General features: G+C 40.4%; 3 protein-coding genes across 3 annotated transcripts; 2 read left to right on the forward strand and 1 right to left on the reverse strand.

The window, feature by feature from the left end:
* Positions 1-3,213: 3,213 nt before the first annotated feature.
* On the forward strand, positions 3,214-4,112 carry BCR41DRAFT_129223 (hypothetical protein). Its single transcript, XM_022019479.1, has 2 exons — positions 3,214-3,610; positions 3,724-4,112. The coding sequence occupies exons 1-2, from the start codon at positions 3,508-3,510 to the stop codon at positions 4,029-4,031; spliced, it is 411 nt and encodes a 136-aa protein (XP_021879407.1). The 5' UTR covers positions 3,214-3,507; the 3' UTR covers positions 4,032-4,112.
* Positions 4,113-9,306: 5,194 nt separating this feature from the next.
* BCR41DRAFT_388002 (hypothetical protein) lies at positions 9,307-13,097 on the forward strand. Its single transcript, XM_022027953.1, has 2 exons — positions 9,307-10,261; positions 11,670-13,097. Exons 1-2 carry the CDS (start codon positions 9,353-9,355, stop codon positions 12,999-13,001), a joined length of 2,241 nt encoding a protein of 746 aa, XP_021879408.1. The 5' UTR covers positions 9,307-9,352; the 3' UTR covers positions 13,002-13,097.
* Positions 13,098-13,880: 783 nt separating this feature from the next.
* On the reverse strand, positions 13,881-15,180 carry BCR41DRAFT_357620 (ferritin-like domain-domain-containing protein). The gene has a single exon (XM_022024929.1). The coding sequence runs from the start codon at positions 15,163-15,165 to the stop codon at positions 13,903-13,905; it is 1,263 nt and encodes a 420-aa protein (XP_021879409.1). The 5' UTR covers positions 15,166-15,180; the 3' UTR covers positions 13,881-13,902.
* Positions 15,181-15,529: the final 349 nt, after the last annotated feature.

Below are 15,529 nucleotides of genomic sequence, written 5' to 3' on the forward strand. Positions count from 1 at the left end.
ACATAGGACTGGGGATGATGAGACAATGCATTCTGAGCAAGGCCCCACCTGGTTTTTTTTATTTTTTTATTTTCTCTTTTATTATTCTTTTATTATTTATTTTTGTTTTTCTTTTGTTTTTTCTTTTGTTTTTCTTTTGTTTTTCTTTTGTTTTTCTTTTGTTTTTCTTTTGTTTTTTTTTTCTTTTTCTTTTGTTTTTCTTTTTCTTTTCTTTTCTTTTCTCTCTTTTTTTTCTTTAATTTTATTTTTTATTTTTAAACCCCTTTAACTTTTTCATTCTTTAGGTCTAGCATTGGGCTCTAAAATGATGAATACCAGACGGATAACCCGCAGTTACCGTCACTCTGACCATAAGCCTCGCTATTTGCCACGAATATGTTTTAGCCGTATATAATTGCTAGCTCAAACCCAGTACATATTGTAACCTCATATAACTTTGGCAAATACCGCTTGCAGCTACACAATTATCGGGGAAAAACATATTCGCGACCAAATGGCATAGGACTGGGGATGATGAGACAATGCATTCTGAGCCAAAACCCATTGCGATTACCTGTTTGTTATTCTTACTACCTTTATTCCTTTTATTCTATTTACCATGCACCTAATATCGAAGTACAAATAGCTCTAAAGATCGTCTTTCTTCTTCTTCTTTTTCTAATTAGCGCAAGCAAGCAGAGTAGTGTTGCTTCAAGTAGTCATGTTGCTATTATTTATGAAATAAAACTAATGTTACTCTACTTTGAAGATGGTGATACTAACGTTAATATCAACTTTAGAAGAATAAGCCCTTGCAGATGCCCTTAAATGAATAGGATGTTGGAAACTGCAAGGTACTCTGGATAGCCACGGACTAAGGACAGAGCATGTTCTGGACTGAAGCAAGCTGACCCTTGTTAAAGTAAATGTAGTGCTGAAACTGTGCATGTACAAGCTACAAGGTCAATGACATATCTAAGGCCTGTGGCCCTTACTCATAATAAATTCAGTACAAAGCCTTGATGAGCCTACCGTGATTCTATCGCGATTGGCTAGGTTGAGCGCATATTAAAAAGGGATGTGTGGACGCGTCTGCAAATTATGGCTTCGCCACGCGTAAATTCTGAGCGCTTCATTGTAGTGTAACAGTTGGCAAAAAAAAACATGACGAAGATGAGGATCGGAAATAAACGTTTGTCGGGTGCGTGTGTGCGCATGGAGTAAGAAGTTTATGTGTGAGAAAAAATGAAAGAATAATTGAGACGAGTCAACGAAGGAATGAAAGAATGGAAAAAGAATAATTTCTATTAGTGTGTCACCTTGCATAACTTGTTTTATCGAGGGCTTAAGGAAGTAAAGAGAGTGACAAGCTTGGCTGGCCCATTCTTCAACATTAAAGTGCTATGATAGTTTTTTTCATTCATTGTCTATGACTTCTTGCCTCATAGCTGACTGTGTCATGGAGAAGGTCATTGAAGGAGTGGCCCAAATGGTACTTACTACCTGACCATGTGATAATATGAGTTGAGCATGATCGAGCTGGAAAAAAACGAAGTAAAAGAATTCGGTATCATGGTTCCACCCGCTTACTTTGCACCACATGAATTATTTCTGCTACGAGCGCAACCACACAAACCCAGGTCTTCAACTTGTCACATGACAACCTTTCACTGTCCTGCACTTTTGGAGAAACTTTCCCGGCTGGGACAAATTTGCGATTCTAAAATGGTGGCAACGCTCCATTGTCATGGCTGTGGCTACAGCCTCCTCCGTCCTCTCTCTTTTTTCTTTTTCTTTCTTTATGCCTTAAACTCGTCCTTGCCTAGGATTATTACCGTCATATCTTACCGGCCACTGAGTATTCATTAATCTTCAAATGATAATGAACACTATAGAATTAGAGGACGAAGTGGAGTGTCAAATAACAGCTTTGAGGATCCTTGTCAATAAAAAAAAGGGTTGTCAAATAACACCGGGCTCAGTGTTGTCAATATTTTACTATTTGACAGCCCGAGTTGTCAAATAGGTTAATTCCACCCCTTTGATCTGTGGTGGACGATTCTTTTTCGGACTCATCAATCAGCTGCTTAGGAGAGGCGTTTAGTGCTGTAGTAGTATTTATTGTATTATCTAAAAAATCATCCGCATGTTTCTCTATATGCATATTTTCTAAAAGGCTTGTTCTCGCCTACGTCAGGAGGAGAAGCTCTGCCATCACATAGCAACAGTATTGACAATAGACTGTTTTGCCGGCATAAAATGTCTCCATCTCGATGATGCCGTTGACAACCTCGTGAAAACGCTTACGACTCGCTGTCTCTTTCACCACAGCGGTTGCACTGATAGGTACCAGTAGTGGGTCGCGCCGATTCTTTGATCGGTTTTCTAGGCAGAAAATCGTTTGTTTCGATTATTCTTATTTTTGTTAGCTGATTAGCGATTACTTTCCTTCTCAACACGAGGCTCTTGTGCTTGGACAGGAGCTATTCAGCAAGTCTTCGTCACTGATGGGAGCCGCAAAGACAGCTTGTTCCTCTTGGAGTAACTTATCAATCTCCATATATTGCTCAATGTCGCCTAGGGCATAATCACCATACCGCGATTCATGGCCGGTGAGACTGGGCTGACTTGCGACCGTATTGCTTGCAGACGCCTGGTGGATTTGTTGGGAGGAGAAGACAGGGTTGTTTCTGTTTTTGTTTTATGGATCTGTAATACTGCGAAGAAACTTCACTTAAAAAAATGGAAGATAAATGAGAACAGTGTGGATCGCAGCATAGTGGCATTTCCTTTTGTACATGTACGTTCGTACGTGTGATCGAATATGCAATTAGACGAAATATGCAACCTTATCCAAGGGGTTTTTTTTCGTGAGAAAGCAATGAAGGCATCTTATTTTAGGCATGTGCATATACAAAATTGATATGTGTTTGAATGTGTATTATCCATTCTGTAGCTGTGTGTAATCAATCTTTTATTGATGCTCGAGATTTTAGAATAAATGGTGAATGATGTCTGGGGTCTGGGGTAGCAGAGCACTTGGTCAAGTAGGCTGCTGAACCAGCATATTGAATAAATAAACCCACACGTGCTTTTGTTCACAAAATCGCTGGATAAAAGCCCCACGTGATGGGGCCTATGATATGATTACCCTTAATAGACATGGTAACTCCATTGTCTTTCATTTATTGGAAGACCCAAACACCACCACATATCAAGGGACACAGACACAAGAATTACTTTCTCATCTATTAATTGCTTCATGAACATCTTTCTCACACATACTTTCACACTCGTACATTCACATTCCTCTCCTCCTCTCTCTTTCTCCTTTTTCTTCCATCCGTGCACGCATTATAAACATTACGCACATTAAAGAAATTCTTTGCGTTTATTTTACCATTATACATCGCTTATTTTTTCATTTTATTATTTTTTTTTATTTTATTATTATTACTTTTTTTTTTTTTTTCTTTATTATTTTTTTGTTTCCAAATAATTCATTGCAAAAGTTGATTTTCTCTCTCCATGGTTGGTTGGAATCCAAAGGGGGTTTATACGGTTCATCGAGGCGCTTCTTTGAGCAATCGTAATGGTGATGGTAACAGTAATGAGTTCTTTCAGTTCAAATGTAAGACATTCCCTCCTTAAAATAAAAAAAAAAGCCTTTTTAAAATATTGTAATGAATGATTTGTTTTCATAGAGATCTAAAAAAGAAGCCAATAATTGTTTTTTTTATATAGATAATTTTACACCCGAATCCGTAGATAAATCTAAACCTGGAGTATTGATCGGGAACGGTGAAGGATTTGAACTTGAGTTTGCAGGCAATAATGGAGGTGGTAATGGTGCCGGGGGAGGACCTAATGCAGATCACACGACTGTAAATGGCGTAGGTAGTGTGGGAAGTGAGACAATTGCATGGACTTCTCCTGCAGAACGACCGGGGCGTGCTGTCGATTGTTTATTAATTTTTGATGAGGAGACTCAGGTAAAAAAAGAAAAAATTAAGATTTATATTTTTATCTGTGGGTTGATCTTTTGGCGTTGATATCAAGCGCCGTAAGACAATCAACGGAGAATACGAGTAATTGTCAAAATCACCCTTTTTTTAATTTTTATGGTATGATGCTACTAGACATTCACATTAGAAAGGCAACACGCCGCATTCTCCTTCCTCCACCGCAGAGGTGGTGGCGGAGCCAAGCCTCAGATGATTCATTTGCCCAATAGTACCAATACCGCAACTGCGGTATCATCTCCAGTGATTACTCCCACAGTGACAACCCCCGTGTTGAATAACAAACAGAGTAATGGACGAATAGACAGCAACAATAGTACAAATACCATAAAGCCACGTGCAGGTGTTCAAAAGTCTACAGCGGTTGCCCCTACAATATCGACCCCTGCAACTTCTTTGAATCGTTCAGCTGCTCAAAATAATGAGGGCATAGGATCAGCAACAACAGCATCTGCACCGGCAGTACCGACAGGCGGCGATGCAGATCAGGATCCAGATGATGATACGCTCGACATGTTGATGGACATTGAAAATGCGATGAATGATATTGGTGACGAGGATATGAATGATGGTGATGAAGGTGATGATGAAGACGAGGAAATGGAGGAAGTCACACCTGTAATCCCAGCGGTTCCAACATCTGTGCCTTTACCAACACTTCCAGCTGCACCAAACAGGCCAGCTACAACATCAATATCAACACCCGGTGCCACAAAGCCTACCTCCACTGGCAAACCAAAAGGACGGCCGCGTGTCAACATGCCACCACCACCATCTGCTCGTGTTAATGCCAATGCCAATGCAGCAGCAGCAAAGCCGGCATCTATAGCAGGTGCATCATCACCAGCTCAGCCCATATCACTGTCTGCAATGTCAGCAGGGTTAGCAAAGCCGCCTCGACAACGTAAGGTTTCGACATCTGGAAGTGATTCAGATTCAGGGTCATCGTCGTCTGGTTCTGGCTCTGGATCTAGTTCCGGTAGCTCTTCAGGAAGTTCGAGTTCAGGATCAGGATCGGATTCTGGTTCAGGTTCTGGCTCCGGATCGGATTCAGATTCAGGAGATGACCGAAGGAATAAACGCCCACGAGTACCTAGAGCAGGAGGACCTGTGCAGCCACAACATCGTGGAGCAATTGGTCTTGGTCTGTCAACACCTGTTGGTGACGCAAATTTTGGCGGAGGAGTAGGAGTAGGGATGGGAGTAGGAGGGCCTGTAACTGGCTCGGTGTCATTGAATTCAACACCAAAGCTGCCAAGTGCAACACGGATGCCAAAACCTAGTGCTTCGGTAGGAAATACACCAAGAACTGGGACAGGGAAACTGAATTTGCCAACTCTTGTGTCTCCACAAGAACGCTTGCTGAAACAACAGCAGCAACAGCAGCTACTACAGCAACAGCAACAGCAACAGCAACAGCAACAGCAACAGCAACAACAACAACAACAACAACAACAACAACAAAGGCAAAAGAACCCAAGTTCACCAACAGATGCATTAAGTGAGGAAGAGGATCTCGTCAATTTCCTTGAAGAGAATATCAAGGTGAGTTTAACACCAAAAAAAAATATTGCTTTTTACGGTTAGTTGGATTACGGATCTGAGTCACTACCTGAGGCATGCGTTTCTAATTTTTTTTTTTTTTTTTTTTTTTTTTTTTGTCCATTATGTCTATATAGGAGGACAAGCCGACGTCAACCGAACCTGTCAAGCCTAGAGGACCTATCTCTTTGAACGCGTACACGGAGACGGTGGCTGGAGGACAGTTCATCAATGATGATGAAGGTGGCATCACCAGTAGCGATGAAGACTGAACAAGTTTTTTTTTTCTCTTTTTTTCTCTTTTTTTTCTATTTTTTTTTTTTTTTTTTTTTTTTTTTTAATATTTCTTGCCACATGGAGAATAGGATTCAGAACTATTCGACCATACATGTATATTAGAATAAATAAACTTTAACCAAACAATGCAAAGAAAAAAAAAAAACTAAGCATTTAAAGAAAAGGAGAAAGGCGGGAAATTAAAATTAAAAAAAAAAAAGGCGCATTGGCATGTTTGTTCTGACTTATTTTTTTGTTCAATAGAGGTTCGATCGATCTTTTTAAACTTTTTTCATTTTTAATTTCTTTGTATCAACCAAGAAATATATTCAAACTTTGGCATGTAGCATATATACTCTCCACAAAGTATATGTTTGTCAAATAGAGGAGCAATGAACCATATAAAAAGATACATGCCTGTGTGGAAAACCCTTCCTTATATGTTTGCATGTGTGGACTGATTGTCTTCCATATTTATACATTTGCATGTCCTGAACATGATGCACAGTAGTGCACAAGTAAGCCGCAGTTCTTTTTTTTTTTTTTTTTTTTTTTGACCTAGTAATGCAATATCCTAGTAAGGAGAAAAGATCATTATAATTTGAGGCACAGGAAGAGAGACAAAGAGAAAGAGAAGAACAAGTCGATCAAAATCAGCAAGGACATTGGAGGAAAGAGATGAATGGATATACAGTATATGATATCTAATGGTAATTATGATGGGCTGTTGAGACCAAATGTTTTCAGAGCGCAGCTCGTATTTACATGTTTACATTTTCCTGTACATTTTTACATATACGCAGTACACTTAAATGTCTACATACCCTAAGCATTTAGCCTTTATAAACATTCATATAATTGTGTGTACTGTGTATACCTTTCCATTTATACACAGTCTTCATAATTTGTATATACAGTATATTAGCGTTGAAACTAGAGCAAGGATACATGAACAGTGTTGATCGGAGCTGGGAGAGATCTGATTTATTTAGAAAGTGCAAAAGTATGGACTACAAGATTAGACTAGCAAATTGGACGCGAAGGATATGAAAAATAGAAGTGGAGATATAGACAAAAACTACATTCAACATTATCCATAGCATATACTATACATATTTAAACATATATATTTACGACTAAAAGAGATAAAAGGCGACAAGAGATGGAGATGGAGGAGATGGTTTTAGACCAATGGATAGACAGAACGGAGTAGTTCAGGGGGGAGTTAATGTATAGTTTCCTATTTGTTTGCTCTACTGTTGTACCATTGCCATTGAACCACTATAGCGGATAAATGACATTCGTTGCAATGTCGCGATTTTTCTTGTTTATTTGTTTTGATCCAAATATTGTTATAAGTATTATTGTTATTATTATTTTATTTGTTCCGGTTTATTCGTACCCTTCTTAAAAAAGGATTGGTTAGATGAACAAAGCGTTGACCGTTGTAAAGCTTATTTTAGTGGAAGCATCGCATCTCTTAATCTGTTTCTCTCCAAGGCGTAACTGAGCACGATTTTTTTTTTTTTTTTTTTTTTTTTTTTGTTACTTCTATTGTTACTCCGTTTTTTTTTGCATTGTTTGAGTATGCTATCCTACAAAAGATCTTTCTAATTGTTACTGTTGTTGTTATTTCTAAATTCGCTACTGCCGTCTACAGTTAATTCTTTCAATATCCGATTGGATAGGTGAATAAACCGATTTTACTTACCTCAGTTCAGTTCGGTGAGCCTCTTTTCTTTTTTTAGCCCTAACCTGTCCTTTTTGTAGATATATACCTCCATTACCTAGTCAGCCTGTCCACGTTTCTCAAAAGTCTCATCAGCATCACCATAGTCATCCTGTCCTCCCCTAATGCCCGATACCATCATTATTTTTTATTATAAATGCATGCTGTTCTTTTTTTTTTTTTTTTTTCATTTTGCTCTCTTTTACTGTTTGCTAAGCACAGGTGAATAAAAAATAAAAAATAAAAAATAAAAAAATTGCTGTGGGATGATCAAGTACAAGAACAAATATACAACGAAATACAAAAAAGACAAAAACCAATGCCTCATTATGCATGCCAAAGGACCGAACGATCGCATTCAAATCCCTCACATGTACAGTAGTCATATAAATATACATATTTTAAAATACGTATACGCATTTATTTATTTACCAAAGATATATAAAATACATTTCACAAATAAACATTTTCATTTTCAATGCAGTACGCTTGGGCAATGCAATGCAAAAAAAAAAAAATAACCAGAGCCAGTCCAACCCAGCCCATCCAAATACATTCCTCTTATTCAAAAAAAACTCAATCTCTTTTTTGCACAGACACTATGTAACACATCCAAAATGTGTGAACACAAAAACACAAAAGTAGGACACAGACTTTGAAACAAAGGGACGTTGCGAAAAAAAGGGGGTGAAGAAGGGGGGGGGGGGAAGCAAGAACAGGGTCACTTCTTGCTGTTGTCTATGGGTCATGATGATCAGCATTAAACATCCATCATCACTACTTTAACAATAGTTTCCTTATCAGTAACATGTCTAAAATCAATAGAGAGTTAGGAAAAAAATAAGTAAATCATCGAGGAGAAGGGACGATGATAGATCAAACTTGCAAAAGGGTACATGCATACGAATGCGAATGCAAAAGAGCAAAGCAGAATCCATTGAGCTCGCTCTGTGTTTTTTTTCCTGATCTCCATCTTTACTTTTTTTATTCACCTCTGTCGGGATAGGAATTACAAGACTGATCAATAGCCATTGACCATTGGTCATGAAGTGTGGACTATGGAGAAATGCTGTACTTCTGTGCATGTTTTGCATGTTTTGAATATTTGAATGTATTATATATATTTATATAAATATTTTTGTCAAATGCATATCCTTGTATTACTTGAATTTTCCGCAGACGTTTCATCTTTTTTATTTCTCTTTTGTCTCCTCTCTTTTTTTCTTTTTTCCTTTCTCTTCTAAGCTATTCATCAACTATCAATTCCTTTAAATATTCCTCTTTCTTTCTCTCTTTCCTTTTCCTTTTTTTTAATTCCTTGATAGCATTTTATTTTTCTTTTTTACTGTTTATTGTCCTTCTTACCGTCTCTCCGTCTTTTTCTACCTTCCCGTACATCTTCATACCCTCTCGGATCAAATAATACACAAACAAACAAAAAAAAATGTCAACTATCATCAGAGCAAGGACTTGGTTCAAGTCTAAGAAACAACACAAGAACCAACAGAAACGACATCCTCAGCATTCATCTACATATTCCGCCCCATCCATCTCATCTCCCTCGCCTGCTGCATCCACACTTTCGCCTCCATCTTCAGCCTCGGCCTCTGCCACTTCTGACTCCCCCTCTTTGAGCTATTCTCATCCTCATCCTCATTCCCATTCCCGCTCTTGTTTAGGGTCAGAATCACGGTCAGGATCAGGGTCAGGGTCAGGGTCAGGGTCAGGGTCAGGGTCAGGGTCAGGGTCAGGGTCAGAGTCAGGGACTGGTCCAGTTCTTGAAGATCCACAACAATCAGCCTATATGACCACAGCATCTAAAGCCATGCCACACTATTTCTCCACTTGTTCTTTTCCTTCTTCCCCTTCATTTCCAACCACCTCCTTGAATCCACCTGTGAACACCACCACTGATACCACTGAAAACAACACCGAAATGTTCAATAGCGAGTCTCTAATAGAGAGCGTAAAAGCTACAACAAAAACAACTGCAGTTACTGCAACTGCAACACCAAATTCAACAGCAACTAGAAAATCAATGAATTCCACTTTTTATCCTACTACAACTACTTCCTCTCCATCACCTACTTCTTCTTTTGCACGTAACTATAACAGCTATAACAATTACAACTACAACTACAATTACATCTACACCAATAATAATAACAGCCTCTTCATGTCAGCTGACACTCAACCAATATCTACAACGTTTCCAAATGAGAGACAAGTGTTTCATCACTCATTGCCACCACATCAACAAATAGAGTATCAATCCCAACTTCAATATAAACAGCAATATGAACAACAGCGGTTTGTAGAACCAATGGAGCTGTTTACAGAAATGAATTCCCATTATCGGAAAAGTCCACCGATGCCACCGATCTCGATTAAAATCCCTGGTCAACAAGCTCCCTTGCAGATCCGAGGAAGTCTTGCCATCTCTAGTCTCCAACGGCAACAACAGCAAATTCAACAACAGCAACAACGATTAAAAGCAAAAGAAAAAGAAAAAGAAAGACTTCAGCAACAACAGTCATTATTAAAGCCCGACTCGAATAAATATTTCATAAGAGGAGGTGTAACAGCATCTTCGGCTTCAACTTCAAGATCAAGCTCTATGATCGGATATAGGTTACTCAGAGGTCTTTCAACACGATTCCATCCTCATCAAGATCATTCAACAACAGAACCCATTCCTGTTGTAGAGACTGTGGTAAGCATATATTTTATATTTTTATCTTTTTTTTTTTTTTTTTTTTTTTTTTTCTTTGCCCTCTCATTTTTGACTATTAGACGATAGACTATGATAATTTGCATTATTTGCATTCATATTATCTGAGTAATATAAAGGGATGGGAAATACAAAAAGAAAGAAGAGGGGGGGAGATGTGCAACTTTTGGAGGGATTGCGATACTGCCATTCATGATGTGGCATGGCATAGGAAGGTTGAAATTTGAATTTATTTAAAGCTGTGTGGGTTATATTGTTGATTTCGTAATTTACTTTGGTCTGGAAGGTTTACTGGCAAAATTGCAGAAAAAGGGTGTACTTTTGATGTTTATATTTACGTTCATGTTTGATTGCGATTGAAGGAGAAAAGGAAACCAGGGGTGTTGACAGAAAGAAAGCGAGTGAGTGAGTGTCCGGTGACGATGACTATGATGACGATCAAACACGATAAGAAGCATAATGACGATATGTGGGTGTGAATAACTACTGGCTAGTAGAGGAGATAACAGGTAGGAATTTGTGGCAACTGACTCTGTTCGACTTATTTAGTAGCTCGGAAATAAGGGAAGGAGGTGATCGGGGATATAGGTACAGAGAGGGAAGCAACCTCAAGTTTGTATGTGTTCGTCAATGTGCAGGAGAAGAGGGAGAAAGCAGAGGGGGGAATCTTGGGGGCGAAGGAAAAATAAAAAATAAAAAAAAGAGCCTTATGGGTGAGTGTTGCAGGGGACACGGTTCACAGGTTCGTAAGTTCAAAGCGCTGCATGCACATGCACATTTTTTTTTTCTTTCCACATTGGGAGGAGGTAACTTTTGTCGAGAGAAAGGGGGGCCAGGTAGAAAGCGCGCGCAAAAACAATTGTACACTTTGTGTCACCCTGGACTATCACAGACAAGGAAGCAAAGCAAGGGATTGAAGTGGGACGTGGAAGGATAGGAGGGTCAAAGGGAGAAGAGGAACCATGGAAGAAAAGAGGCAAAAGGGAAAAAAGGGGGGTGGGGAAGGAAGGATGGGTGAGGGAAGGAGAAAGGGGAGAAGAGGGGTGCAGGCAAAAGGGATTCTGTTGGATCGGTGGGTGGATCTTTCTGTTTCATCTTCCACCACTTTTGAAGAAAACAGTGCTCGAAGCTGTGTACGCTAGAGCCATGTTCATGATCCATCTCTCTCACTTTCTCTTTCTTCGTCCCGCTTTTTCTTTTGTTTCTTGGTCCTCTTTCCGATTATTCTTGATATCGTCATTGTACACCTCCTTGTTCCTTTTTGCTCTCTTTTTTTCTTTTTTTTTCTTTTTTGTTTTTTGCTTTCTTTTTGTTTTTGCTACAAACAAACTCAATCTCTTACGCTTTTTATTTTCTCTCGTTTGTTATTGGATAACCGATGATCTTCCAGGCCCAAGAATATGCAAGAACCATCAAGTCCCTGTGGCAGATGGTTGAAGACGAAGAGCTCGCCTATCAGATTGATGCAGCTGCAACGGCGGCTCGTCAACAACAACTACGGATAGAGCAACAATGTCAGGCTCAGATGGCAACAGCCTCTTCGTTGACTACATCTGCCAAGACTCGTCATAACTTCATCTCCTTCCCTTTGCATCCACTGCACTCTTCAAAGCCAGAACTCCTTACATCTGTATCTTCATCTCCATTCTTTCCTTCTTCCATTCCCTCTTCTCGTTCCTCTTCTTCCACTTCGTCTCCAATCTCATCTAACCATTCCTCCCCTCGCCCACATCCTGATCGTGTCAATACCCAAGACAGTGACAACGACAAAGCCTCAACAATTGATCCCGAAAGACGAATCTGTCGCGAACCTTGCTGTATTCTAACCAAGCCTAACAGTGATATCAATAGTGGTAACAAGACGCTGTCAAGTCCTTTACAGAGACAAAGACAGACAATGCAGCCACAGCTCGACTCGACCAGTGATGACTATCCTTCCTGGTCATGGAATCGACCTTCGCCTCTGATTCATGCCTCCAACATTAGCAACTATGACGCTACTTCATACCTCCCTGGCGCCGGTGATGGTGGTGACAGTGATGATGAGTCCAACTCTGATGAAGGCCGTGAACGTAAGAGACGCGAGCTTGAAGAATTGGAACGTGAGCTCATGGTCCTGGGTCTCCAGGGCTATCAAGATGCGTCTGATGGTTTTGAGCTAGAGGTGCAGCAGGCGCAGCACGCACCACAATTGCCAGGAGCTTCCCCTGCACAACAACAACAGCAACAACAACAGCAACAACAACAGCAACAACAGCAACAACAGACAACCGCTGCAGTATCAAAGTCAGTCTCCCAGGCACAGTCGTCTATGCAGCGGCCATATCAACGCCGACGACAGAATAGCCTTACATACGAGGAGCGCCGTCTTCAACAAGATACCCGCTGGCAACAGCAGATTACCAAACCGATGTCTCCTACTTCATATAAGGGTCCAAAGACAATTAATTACCTTGACGGGATTGAATTGGATGAAGACTCTGACGAGAACGAAGACACTGTTGTTCTAGCTGTAGCTCACCGAGTCTCTGTCCGTCACCATGCAGACTGGTCCCTGCAGCAGATGGGGGAGCGCCAGCAGGTGGCCTCGTGGGATGTGACCCGAGGTGTTTCCTGGACGCCCATGCCACGAACTCAACCACAGCTACAGCAGCAACAGAGAAAATTAGCTCCCAAGTACTCTGAGGGACCCATCACTTCGGGTATGATTAGTGCACGCTAATCTACCCTGGCTCTCTTTTTATTTTCTTTCTTTCCCTTCCACATGTACTTTCTCACTTGTTCATTAGTTCATTTGTGTATAATTTCCCTCTTCCCCCCCCTTCTTTCGTTTATTACAACGAAAACGACAAAAAAAAAAAAAAAAAAAAAAAAAAAAACAAAAGACAAAAAATATCTTCACGAAAAAAAGGCCAATCAATTTCTTTTACATTTACATGCTATTCAATTGTATTTTATGTTCTTATGTCAACAACATTTTTAACGACCTCCCCACTCCTTCTCAACCTAACGAAACTCTATTGAAGTTTATGGTTATGTTAATAAAGAAAAAGAAAAAAAATGAATTACTTTAATGCATCCCTTATTTTGAGAAAGAAAAAAAATAAGTTCAAAGCATAAATACGCCGTTAATGTTGATGTGTTGATGGCTTTTAAATCCTAACGACTAGTTAAAGACACGACTTGTTGGGTTGTTTTTCCACAAACCCTAACGTCACGTGCGTAATTGACACAACCTCTTTTTAAAATGATCATGCTCTCATCTCTTGACTCTTTCGAATGTATTTGAGGGTAGAGAGTACTACTTCAGAAGGTACACATTCTATTGGAAAGCTTCTTTCTCCTTTGAACAATTATAAAGAGTCATTCCTCTCTATTTTTTTTTTAAAAAAAAAAAAAAAAAAAAAAAAAATCCTCATTACATGAAGAAACATAAGACATTAGGCAAGTATTACAAATAGTAATAGGGGTAGTAAGCGAGCGTATATGTTTGATAAATCTAGTGTTCTTTTTTGTGAATAGTTTTTTCGTCTTTATTAAAAGGAACTTTTGCAAAAGTTCTAATTATCGAAATAAAATCTGTACAATTTTGGACTAGAAGACTCCTTCCCCTCCTTTTTTTTTTAACCAGACTGGTAGAGAGCAGGGCCTGCAACGATATGCTGGTTCAACTCGGTCAAATTGGCGGGTGTGACAAAGACATCTTCATCAACAAGTGCAACAAATACAGTTCCGTTGATGATTGGATGACCCTCAGTGGTGAGACCGGGGTACAATTCTGGGACATAGGGCTGCTTTGTAGTGGCCTTTCCGACCTTGAACTCATCACCGTTAGGCTCCGACCATTCGACATCGTCCAGTGGTGTGTAGGTAACATTCAATTGACTGATCCATGCAGCAAACTTGGGCTGTCCAGCGTTGGTGCTAGTCGTGTATTGGTCATCAGGTCCGATCTTCTTGCCAGGCTTCTCAAACTCAAACTCGACTACACGACCACCCTCACTCAAAGGTGGGCGGTCAGTTGAGATTGCAGGGCCAAATCTTGGGTCTGTGCTGTTGGGGTTATTGGTAATGAACAATCCAGGGAAGACTTGCCAGATCAGAGGGTGCTTATTATTAATTTCGGGGCAAGAGACAATGTAGGGAACTTGAAGGGTCCATTGCATACTCTGGGTGATACCGGTTTGGAACCAGACTGGCATTGGGAAGAGACCCTCGAACTGGCGGAAAACCATCTGCTGACGTGCTTCTGTAGTAACTGTTTGCAACAGCAGCTGTGCTGATGGACGCGAATTCAAGTGTTCGATAAAGCCAATGACACCAGCCTCACCAATACGTGTCACCAACTTGCTGAAGCGGACAAACTCCTTGACAGTCTCGAACGGCCATTTGTAGGTGCAGGGCTTGGCCGCAGCAGGGCCGAGCATGTTGTAGATGTTAGTAGCGTGGCCGACCTCTTGATCTGCCATGTAAGCGACAAGTTCTCGATCAGCCTTGCTCAATCCCGCATCCTCAAAATCTTTGAGCGAGAACTTCTCTAGCGCGTACCGGAACAAATCAAGCTCAATCCATTCAGTGTAAAGAGCAATGCTGAGTGACTGGTAGTCAAAATCTGAGAGTGGATGGTACACAGGGGGCTCATCCAACCCGAGACCGCCGGCAGGAGTGTGAGGCTTTGGGGGCTCCTCATGAAGCTCACCATTGGAGACATAGCCCTTGTTTTCAGGGTATGGCGCAGTGATGTTGTTGGCATCAATTGGCTTCTCGTGAATGGACCTATTAGGGGCTTCTGGTGGGACGTCAGACCTAAAGACGCTCATAGGAGCGGCATTGATAAAGCTTAGGGCCAAGAGGGCGAGTGGAATAAGGTTGAACTTCGACCTCATGTTGGTAGATCTGGAGTTCGAGGGGATAGGAGGGGGTAGGCAAATGCTAGATGTAATGTGAATGATGAAGAGTAAAAAAAAAAAAAAAAAACTCTTTGGGAAGGGCAAGTTACTACCCTTATATAGGATATACAAGGTGTCTACCTCCTACCTACTTTCTCAATCATTTGCAATCAGTGTGGCATCACCACTATGAAAGATTCACACGTCACCCCTGTTCCTGAAATAAACTCCACCCTTTAGCAAAGCAAGCATCCATGGTCACTCTTTCTGCACAAACTATCCAGATTTCTTTATCGCTTGCGTGCATCGCATGGTACCATGCGCGTAAGGGTTGTGGTCAAAGTTAATCTTAATACCCGAG

Source organism: Lobosporangium transversale, assembly GCF_002105155.1.
Source record: "Lobosporangium transversale strain NRRL 3116 chromosome Unknown BCR41scaffold_30, whole genome shotgun sequence".
Lineage (NCBI taxonomy): Eukaryota > Fungi > Mortierellomycota > Mortierellomycetes > Mortierellales > Mortierellaceae > Lobosporangium > Lobosporangium transversale.

What these genes read in the sequence shown, in the direction of transcription:
- BCR41DRAFT_129223 (XM_022019479.1), top strand. Translation starts at nt 3,508, where the DNA reads ATGGTTGGTTGGAATCCAAAGGGGGTTTATACGGTTCATCGAGGCGCT. An exon ending in TGAGTTCTTTCAGTTCAAAT is followed by an intron (nt 3,611 to 3,723) that starts GTAAGACATTCC and finishes TTTTTTATATAG; the next exon opens with ATAATTTTACACCCGAATCC.
- BCR41DRAFT_388002 (XM_022027953.1), top strand. Translation starts at nt 9,353, where the DNA reads ATGACCACAGCATCTAAAGCCATGCCACACTATTTCTCCACTTGTTCT. An exon ending in TTCCTGTTGTAGAGACTGTG is followed by an intron (nt 10,262 to 11,669) that starts GTAAGCATATAT and finishes ATGATCTTCCAG; the next exon opens with GCCCAAGAATATGCAAGAAC.
- BCR41DRAFT_357620 (XM_022024929.1), bottom strand. Translation starts at nt 15,165, where the DNA reads ATGAGGTCGAAGTTCAACCTTATTCCACTCGCCCTCTTGGCCCTAAGC.